The sequence below is a fragment of the Oryza sativa genome, chromosome 8 (genome assembly GCF_034140825.1).
Source record: "Oryza sativa Japonica Group chromosome 8, ASM3414082v1".
Taxonomy (NCBI): domain Eukaryota; kingdom Viridiplantae; phylum Streptophyta; class Magnoliopsida; order Poales; family Poaceae; genus Oryza; species Oryza sativa.
In genome coordinates, this window is record NC_089042.1 from 26,823,615 (window position 1) to 26,833,510 (window position 9,896).

General features: G+C 40.7%; 2 protein-coding genes across 3 annotated transcripts; both read left to right on the top strand.

Annotated features, from left to right (window-relative positions):
* The first annotated feature begins 1,323 nt into the window (after positions 1–1,323).
* On the top strand, positions 1,324–4,333 carry LOC9271609 (uncharacterized). Of its 2 annotated transcripts, none has more exons than XM_015794518.2 (8): positions 1,324–1,547; positions 1,833–1,934; positions 2,215–2,282; positions 3,180–3,252; positions 3,469–3,578; positions 3,656–3,760; positions 3,883–3,982; positions 4,055–4,333. In XM_015794518.2, the coding sequence occupies exons 2-8, from the start codon at positions 1,851–1,853 to the stop codon at positions 4,229–4,231; spliced, it is 717 nt and encodes a 238-aa protein (XP_015650004.1). In that variant the 5' UTR covers positions 1,324–1,547; positions 1,833–1,850; the 3' UTR covers positions 4,232–4,333. The 2 variants fall into 2 exon arrangements, with proteins under 2 accessions (XP_015650004.1, XP_066159386.1); XM_066303289.1 differs by having other exon boundaries at positions 3,683–3,760.
* A 695-nt stretch (positions 4,334–5,028) lies between these two features.
* On the top strand, positions 5,029–6,979 carry LOC4346149 (uncharacterized). Its single transcript, XM_015794521.2, has 4 exons — positions 5,029–5,230; positions 6,275–6,347; positions 6,470–6,525; positions 6,617–6,979. Exons 1-4 carry the CDS (start codon positions 5,181–5,183, stop codon positions 6,741–6,743), a joined length of 306 nt encoding a protein of 101 aa, XP_015650007.1. The 5' UTR covers positions 5,029–5,180; the 3' UTR covers positions 6,744–6,979.
* The last annotated feature ends 2,917 nt before the right edge of the window (positions 6,980–9,896 follow it).

The following is a 9,896-nucleotide window of genomic DNA, read 5'->3' on the forward strand; positions in this document are numbered from 1 at the left end:
CCGGTTCAAAGTTTAGGATGGAATTGACAAAACTGAAAATTTGTTTAGTGTGAAGCTAAAATGGCTAATGCGAAACCAGAGGTTGGACAGGATTCCACCATCTCATTGTCAACCCACTTAATATCCAATGTCATCAGGGCAATAATACACATGTTAGTATAAGATCATAAGAAAAATGTCACTTTATTGGTTGCAAGTTGACTTGGAGCTCTGCATCGGTCAGCAAGTTTAAGTGAAACTCTCCAACCATGACTAGTTTACTCTAATGAATTTCCTTCTTCAGAATCTGCCTTTTCATTTCTGTCAGCTTGCATCGAGATCTGTCTGAAGGATTCAGAGAACGGCACATCGACATCCTAAATCTGCCCAAGGGTTTAACACCTAGATCAGTGCATGTCTTAATCCTGTGAGATTAGTTTAGAATTCTTGTCTTGATTAATGGTGCTCTAATGACACCTTGACCGACAATGAGCACCACTTGTCTTGATTTCTGTGGTGCAAAATGATACTAACAAACAATAGTAAAGTAAGGGTTAATTTGCGAGGTAGAGTAAAAGATTGTTCGAACAAGACATTGTTTAGATTAGATAAAATCATAAAATACAATTCATTTCGTCGTTTAGCGTGCTAGTCTACTTCACCTTCCATCATCCGCTCAACGGTGAAATTTTTTTATCGCCCAAACCAGCTATTATTACCGCGGAATTGCGTATTCTACTCTATCTTTGTCAAATCACTCCACGATAATATGCTTGTTAATTCACCTGGTAATGCTGTCTTTTATTAATTTGGAAGGTTGGACCCCCTACTGCAAATCTGCAATGATGCAGATTTTTCCTGCGTGCTGAATTTTGTGCTCTAATGGTGGATTGTGATAGCGATTTGCACCATTTTGTGCGAAGAACTTACATGAATCAGATAGATGAAAAACCTCGAGCTGTCAGATGATGCTGGAGAGGCATATGCTATTCTCCTGAAAGCTCAACTGCCTGAAGTCTGAACTCTGAACATGTTGTTCAGTTGGCCTCGTTTTCTCACCTTTGCTGGAACAGGGGTAAATAAATGGTGACGAATTGATACCAGAAGAAAGTGTGGTAATTAATTAATTAAAAAGCATAATTAACAAGCTCAAATCACGATGCTCAATATAATAATTACTCTTTTTTTTTGTTCTTCCTCGAACTCGAAGAACGCACACCGTCTCCCTCTCGACTGTGACTCTCCCCGTGTTTGGGCCGCACGAAATCGAGATCAGAATCCGTTCCGGCCCAATGAGTAGCATGGGCCGCACATAAGTCTAATCCTACTCCTTTGCAGAAGAGCGTTCCACCACCGCGTCCGACCGCCGACGCGACCGGCGGCGACCCTCCCTCTTCAGCCGTTCGCCGGACTTGCGGCCAGACAGATCCCCTTCGCCGCCGGGAGCAAGATCAGGCGGTGTCCGCGGCGGGGCTCGTCGGGATCTGCCCCCATCCATGGTCGCGCGGCGCCGCTTCTGACTGCTCCGCCCCCGCGTTGATGCGCTGCCCGCGGCATCGAGCCGCAAGGTAATTCCTCGTCGGAGCCCTCCTATTCGCAGCAAATTAGACAAGCAGATGTTCATCTAAAGCGTTGGGGGTTAGAAATTTCGGAAACTGATTGGTCTCGTAAAGCGTCTCCCTCCCCAGACTCCAGAGAGTGATGGGATTTGGGGGGGGGGGGATGATTATGCTGTACAGGAGTAGTTTGATAGCAATGTTAGTGGTAGAAGTGAATAATCTTGTATGGTCTGATGTTGTGTTTGCTGGGATGTTGCATAATGGTGTGTCTCTTTTTTTTTACTGCTTGTGTAGGTTTTTGTCATATTAATCATGGTGCTTAGCAAGGTTGAAGTGAACTTGATAAGGCTGCTTGAGGCAGCTCCTCGACAGCAGAACCAGACTAAGCTTGTCCATGTAAGTGTACCTCGTACGGTTTTTTCTTAGATACGAATTTTTCCATCATGCTTTGTTTATGTTAATAGGCTAATTATATACCTTTAGTTAGGAGAACAAAGAATCCCTCAAGTGAGTATTTTTGTGTGTGTGTTGAAAGTAAGAAGGGAATATTTCTGGATTACCTCATGTGTTTCAATTTTAGCACTTACTAGTAGCTAATGCATGTTCTTTTTAATCTTCTTCTCTATCATTTTGAATGGAATCTGTGGTTGCACTGAGATTCTCCAATCAACTGCAGTATGTAACCACAGCCAGGGAACTGTTGGAGCAGCTAGGATCAGAAACTACTCTAGAAGGGATATCAAGGTATTCATTCATGTTTTATTTGTTCTCTATAGCACTACACATATCTTTGGGAATATCGACATGTTGGCTGTAGTATAATCTTCAGTCTGTGACCCAGCTATAATCTGTTGAGCATCCATACTTAAAAAGCACTCCAGTTAGTATATGACAAGGCAAAAACCACCAAATCTCTGATCCAATATAAAACTGTTATAGGTGAATCTGATCTCTAGATCCTACACTGTATTTCATGACACTAATATGACCAATTCAGTGAATTGTTTTTTTTGTTAAAAGACTACTGGATGCTAATTTTGTTTACATGATGCTGCTAGTTTGCTTTGGTGGATGGTGTGTTCATACTTTCAACCTCTGTACATGAATGAATCAGGCATAATCTACTGTAATACTATTCAATGAGCGCAAAAATTTGATGCACTAACTACTTAGCTACACGTATCTTAAGTTAGTTCCTAGTCAATAATTGATCTTCTTCTACTAGTATAATTCTTTAGTATGCACCATGCTTTCCCACATGATAAATACTCTGTGGGAGAGCATTGCATATTTTGTAGCTCTGTTTTCATTTGGTAGCAGTTGTTCTTGAAAATCTCAATACTCCTTTAAAGATATGCTTTTCTGTGCGTGAGAAAAGAACAGTTATATGAATGTTTACAACGTAAATTTTAGTCACCTTCCTTCATTTTGATGAACCTCAGTTTATTATGTAGATTCCTGGATTTTTGCTACCTTTTCCATTAGCAATCTTATACCTTGTTTAATTGTCCTGTTACCCAGTGGAGCAGAGCAAGCATTTACCTACATTGAGTTTTCTTTTTTTTTTTGTGTTACTTGTGTAATATAATATTTTTCCCCATGATCAAACGATGTTCATTCATGAATTTCTTCTTTGTCCAGTGTATCAAAAGCTAAGACAAGTGAGTATTCAGAAAAGATTGAAGCATTGGCTGCCCGGCTTGCTGCTCCAGAGGTATGCTGTTGTCGTGCTAATATCTTAAATTCCTCAATTGATACTTCAGTTCTTTTTTTGGGTGTGGGGAATAGTTCAATTGAATGCAAAACCACCAACTGCAGCATATGGTTTACTTAGTTTTTTCTTCAAACAAAATCAACTTACTTTTCAGAACATATGCAGCCACAATAACTCAGATGGATTATACTTTTGTTTGATTTTTCTTTTGTTCAGCCAGAAAATGAAATGCCAGTTGATGAGAATAGAGAGGTAGAAAGCTCTTATGAAGGAGATAAGCCAGGAAGTCCAATATCATTATCATCAGGATTACGTAGGAGACCAATGTAAGTTTTAAAATTTGTATGTTTCTTTTTCATAATTATTACAATTAGCGAGCTAATAATGGATGTAAATTGAATAGAGCTCACAACGTTGTTGGACCTAGCAGTCATGAGAGAAAAGACAGAGACATTGGAGCACCTATTAAATTGGATGAAGAAGCACAGGCTCATATTGAGAAGCATAGGTACATTAAACTCTTCTGTATCGGCAAAGTTCTTTCCTTTCCTGGTCTCTGGTTTAGCTTCTGCGTTATTCTTAGCGGCAAATTCCCTTGTTATTTTCTAAACTCATCTTCTAACCGCACAGGAAGCTGCAAGAAGATCTGACTGACGAAATGGTTGAGTTAGCGCGCCAACTGAAAGAGAGCAGTCTCACCATGCACCAATCTGTTCAAGAAACAGAGAAGGTAGTATGCTTCTTTCCTTCACCTCTTTTTCCTGCAGCTATGGTATGTTGACATTGGCAACTGTTTGGGTAGATCCTTGATTCCACCGAGAGAGCTGTCGAGCATAGCTTGGCGAGCACTGGGCGTGCAACCACGCGAGCAGCAGAGGTATACTCGTTGGCTTCCAAGACGACATGCTTCCAGTGGCTGCTCATCTTCATGATGACCTGCATGTTCATTATGGTGGTTCTGCTCATCCGGGTCACCTAAAATATTGTAATTGGTGTTGTTTGAGACTGACTGATTGAGTTTTGTATTCAGTTGTGACAATGAGCATGAACGGAAACGAAGTAAAAAAAAAAGTTTGGAGAACCTCTGCCCCTTGGTTGTCACCGCAATTCCTTATCCAGTTTTCACATAAATATACTTGCATTTTGGATATTTATATGCAGTATATTTTCGGTGCAAATTAGATTATGGCGCTGCTTATTTTGGCTCTGACGACTCTGTGTTGCCGAAGCACATGCATACATTACAAACTGCATATGAAATGCATATAGTACTATAGTAGCACTTTCTCAGTTTTATGTTATAAGACTTTCATTGGTTTCATATTATAAGACTTTTATTGACCACATTCATATATATATACGTTAATGAATCTAGACACACACGTATATAGAGTCATTAACATTTATATAAATGTGGACAATGCTAGAAAGTCTTATACTCCCTCCGTATTTTAATGTATGACGCCGTTGACTTTTTGATAAACGTTGAACTTTCGTCTTAATCAAAAAATTTATGTAATTATAATTTATTTTATTGTGATTTGATTTATCATCAAATGTTCTTTAAGCATGACATAAGTATTTTTATATTTGTATAAAAATTTTGAATAAGACGAGTGGTCAAACATTGATTAAAAAGTCAACGGTGTCATAAATTAAAATACGGAGGGAGTAGTAGTGTAGTGCCCTTTTTAACGTGGATGGGCTGAAAAGCCCATAAAATTCACGTGGCCCATCAAGTCACCATCAATCCATCTCCAATTCTCCATCTCTCGTGCGGCTGTGGCGTTGAGCTGAGAAGCTGAGCACCCAAAAAGCAGCGCGCGCGCGCCGGCCCTAGCCACGACGCACCGCGCGCGCCGGCCGCCGGCGAGGCCCACGACCGCCGCCGCACGCCTTTGGCCAGATCGCGCAGGCGAGATCCTCCTATGGCCGCCTCCGTAGCGCCAGCGTCGTCGTCCGGCTGGGACTTCACCTGGTGACTCTCCCTCTCCCTCTCCCTCTCCCTCTCCTTCCGAATGGTGACGATTTGCGCGGTCATATTTTTTTTCAACGATTCGTGCCTTCTCGATGAGCAATTTCGGATGATATTTCTCCTACCGGAGTGCATATGCTGCTGTGGTGCTGTGCTATCCCCGTGTTGCTTTCACCTGCGCTCGTGGTGTTCGACGAATTGCCTAAAAGAAGCATTTGCTACTGTTTATGCTTTCTTTGGCTAGGCAGCGGTTTCATTTCAGTTTCCCTGCCTATCAATGTGTTGCGCATACTTCCTTATACCTTTTTTTTTACCCCCAAATTCATGCAAATTTGAGACCTATTGATACTATGATACATAGTATAGGGCAATGACTGCTATTTTCGAAGCATTTTGAACTGAATCGGTGGGAATACCTGATTATTTTCATGGAGTAAATATCCTGTCGTAATTGGTAAAGCTATTATTTTGCGAGGGTACGCAAAGCTTTGTTCTCAATGTAAAGCCACGAACTGATGGATCATTAAATAAACCACTTCCATTGGCGACATTTAGTTTCTTAAGAGTTAAGACTGGAAGCCAGAAATTCTGTAATAATTTATCGTAGTGTTCAGAGTTCAGACAACACAGAAGAAATGAAAGTGTGCAGCATCTGTTAGGAAGTTACAATGATGTCCCACTGACGCACAAGCAAATTTGCTGGGTTATGGAAATTAGAGCAGAATAGTGATTTTATCGTTTGACCATATAGTGTTATTAAATGATGTATTTTCATGAGCGAATGATCAATGCCAAAAAAAAATAGCTTAAAAACTTGTGGCGAATGGCTGTTTCATGGCTATAGTCTCACAAACCCAGCCTTGCAGAAAACTCTTGGAGCTAGTAGTAATCAACTTGATATATGTTGCTTTTATGCATACTGAATCATCTGCTACCTTTAATCATCCTGTTCCTCAGACATTGCTACTTACGCATAGTATTGCATCAACTATGTAGCTCATATGTAGAGAAAATTTATCTTGCACTAACAACCTTTTTGTATGGCAGTGACTTTGAAATTGATTATGGATCCGAGGAACGCGCATCCATAGTTTACAAAACGCTAGCTGTTGATAAGGAGGTAAGAAGTTATAGTACACTTTAACATGGTTCTTGTTTTCATAAGGAGTCCCAATGTTTCCTCTTTTCTTCATGCTAGCTTGTTGAGAAAAGAACTCGAATCCTGTGGTATTTATCTTGCAGTTGCAACCTGACAAGGTAAAGAGGGAGATGTCTGTTTCTGGTGGCAAGCTCGTCGTGTCAGTAAATCCATTCTTAACAATTGCTATCGATTGTGTTTACTTTGATTCACGATGTGTACTGATACAAAATTTTCTGAATCTAATTCAGGCACTTTGAAGCTGTAGAGGCTCGGTTCCTGCGAGCATCGTTCAGCGCGTTCGTCGATCTTACAGTACTGGTTACCAAGCTTGTTGAAGAATATGGCATCAGCAAGGAAGGAGAAGGCAGTATCTAGCTAGTTTTACTCCCCTGTATCTTAGAAAAATGTTTTACAACACCTTTGAGCATTCATACCTTCTTTTATATCATATTATGTGTGTTCTTCGTTTCTTAGGCCAGAAATCTACAAGATAGAAGCAGCTGTTGTAATTCCAGATTTCTTGAATCTTGGTATGGGATTTGCCTCTCAAGAGTAACTCTGAACATACTTGGTTGGGATAGTAGTCAGTTCTTGTCGCCTTAAATGAAAAATCATGCATGTATAGCTCACTGTATTATATAACCTGATAATGATGATGATGAATCGTAAAAAATGGACGGAAATCCAAGAATGCTTCGTAAATATATGTAGCTGAAAATAAATTGACTCGGATAAAGCTAGGAAAAAACAGAAACAAAGTCTCCCCTCATTAATTAATTTAGTAGGAAGAGAAGATGACAAGAGTGCTATCTCATTGATAGAAAAATAGAATTGGCGGAATATTACTCCCTCCTTCCCTAAATATTTTTGATGCCGTTGATTTTTTTTAAACATGTTTGATAATTCGTCCTATTAAAAAATTTAAGTAATTATTAATTCTTTTTCTATCATTTGATTCATTATTAAATATACTACTACTATAGTTTTTAATAAGACGAACGGTCAAACATATTTAAAAAAAAATCAACGGCGTTAAATATTTAGGGACGGAGAGAGTATTACCCAACAATACAATTAAACACGACGTACGCACGATCATTAGACTCAATTTAAATTACGACAATACAATTAGCCAGTCTCTCATAGCCGACCGATCAGCTAAGCGACATACACGCGTACATGCAACTAAATTTAAATTACGACACACACAAAACCTAGACACACAGCAAACTAAATTTAAATTGCGACACACACACAGAAACGAACCTTAGCTAGCTCTCTCCAACCTCACTAAATTGAACATGACACGAACACACACAATTAGTACAGCTACATAGTACTACGCTACTACTCCTATATGGGACACAGGTGCATGCGTGGCACGGATCGATCACACTAGAAAATGATCGAACTACGAACGTCGGCCTGCAGGAGGTATCTTCCTGGGCGGCGTAGCGTCCCTGGGGCTGTCCGACTTGATGGAGCACAGCTCGTCCGAATCCTCGCCATCTGAAGTCCGAGTGATGATCAAGTCGTCTATGTCCAGATACATCGGTGGGAGATCTGCAAAGTTTATTAACTTTACAGCAATTAATGCATGCAATAATCAAGTAAGCAATTGAAGCTATGGCAATAATGCAAGAAATCAAGAATCAAGAAGAAGAAGAAGAAGAAAGCTAGAAGTTATATACCGTGTTTCTCCCTCTCTCGTTGTGTTTCACTCACGCTCTGCTGCTTCTGGGATGATGAGGATCCCTGACTTTGCTCACCTTCACCTCCATGCTGCTCCCCGGTGCCCTTCTTTCTACCAGACTTGAGAGCTACCCTGTGGGCCGCTAGATTTCCTGTAGGTTCCACAGCCAACTCACAGGAATATTAATTTTCTTGACGGGGTTACTTATACCCACAGAAAAATTGTGTTATTTTTGTAGGTTTTCACACAGACCCACAGAAAAATAGCGCTGACAAGTAGGCCTCAAGAACCATCAAATAAAACTCAGGCAGCCAAGTCCCAAAACCTAATTCCCCACCCCTCTTCCCAAACCCTCGAGCCGTCGCCGCCCCTCTATTCTCTCCAGATCCACATGGCGAGCGCCTGTGCGATACCTTCGACGAACGGCGGGTCGGCTACCGAGCCTCCGCCCAGCGCCATCGGCAAGATGCAGCCGACCATCACCACCATCTCCTGCCGGCGACGAGCTTCCACCATCCCCTCCACTGCCGGTGCTAGCCACCCCAAGGCCCAAGCTCAGAACCTCTAGATCTGGATGCCCCAACCCTGGGAACCACGGATCCAGCCGTATCGAGTGTGGGTGCTCCAGATCTCGCGGTTCTCGGCTCCGGCAGCGCCGGCAGGAGAATGGGCGCTGCCCCTCCTTCCCCTCCTCTTCAGTAAGTAAAAGCATCCAAAAATATGTGTTTCAATGGTGAGGAAACGGTTTGGAGCACCTCTGTCCATGCTAGCATGTGTTTCCGCTGCTAATCCCAAACACCGATTTGTTCAGATAGCCGCCGGCGGAGATTTCTGGGAGTTCAATTTAATCTGCTCCAAAGTTGCAGCCAACCTTTCTCCTTCGGGATGAAAAAGTGTAAGTCATACTAGTTTACACTTGTGGATTATTTTGGCTTTGATCTGTATTACGTGACTGCCCAGTAGTAGATCTAGATTGGGTTATTGGCCCTTGACCACAAGTTTAATGATTGTCAGTGGAATGTCAGTAGATCTAGATTGGGTTCTTGTGTCAAAACCTGCGTTGCTGCATTCATCAACTAATCTAGATTGGATTAGTTGATCCATTACTGTTGTTGCCAATTATTATTTTTTCTCAGAGCTCTGATTCCCAGATATTAAGCAAGACAAGTTGGTTCCCATATTGTCTACATTATGTGATTTAGTTTCTATAATAGAAATTTAATTTTCTTGGATTACTTACTCCTAGAGTATAATATTTATTTTACATCTAAATAATTTGTTTCTTGTTTCAGCCTTCTAAGACAATTATGTCTGGACCAACTAATTTTCCTCTAGCCATTTTGTGAAGACCTAATGTTGTGGCATGACAGATTGACAGGTACTCCCACACTAGAGTCCCTGCTATTCATAAAACTTTGTTTGTGTCTGGTACTGAGTTGTTTGACATGGAATTAATCTATCAGTGGATTATCATGCACTATGCTTTCTTGGTCACATTTAGTTAGAATGCAGATGCTTTTCTTATGCTATTTTTACCTTGCAATTCATGGTAAGGATTGTGTGAATAATGAGTATTATAGTGTTTTATTTTCTCTGTTTTAGTAGCTAAGAAAACATATTTTTAGCTTAGGTTGTATGCATGAAATCATTAGTGCTTTCTAGTCTCTACTAGTGCATATACATACTTCACAAGTCCAAGTCCATGTATATCTTTTGGCAAGTCACATACTGCTACATGTGTTGGATAGATACATGCCATCAGAACAATAAATTAGTTTCAGTCTCTTGTTTTTAAAATTTTCTTATGTACAAACCCTTTATAATTTACCTTGTTC

Coding starts and splice junctions, on each gene's coding strand:
- LOC9271609 (XM_015794518.2), top strand. CDS start 1,851: ATGGTGCTTAGCAAGGTTGAAGTGAACTTGATAAGGCTGCTTGAGGCA. Junction 3,761..3,882: donor GCTCATATTGAGAAGCATAG/GTACATTAAACT, acceptor CTAACCGCACAG/GAAGCTGCAAGAAGATCTGA. Junction 3,983..4,054: donor CTGTTCAAGAAACAGAGAAG/GTAGTATGCTTC, acceptor CTGTTTGGGTAG/ATCCTTGATTCCACCGAGAG.
- LOC4346149 (XM_015794521.2), top strand. CDS start 5,181: ATGGCCGCCTCCGTAGCGCCAGCGTCGTCGTCCGGCTGGGACTTCACC. Junction 5,231..6,274: donor TCCGGCTGGGACTTCACCTG/GTGACTCTCCCT, acceptor TTTGTATGGCAG/TGACTTTGAAATTGATTATG. Junction 6,348..6,469: donor CGCTAGCTGTTGATAAGGAG/GTAAGAAGTTAT, acceptor TTTATCTTGCAG/TTGCAACCTGACAAGGTAAA.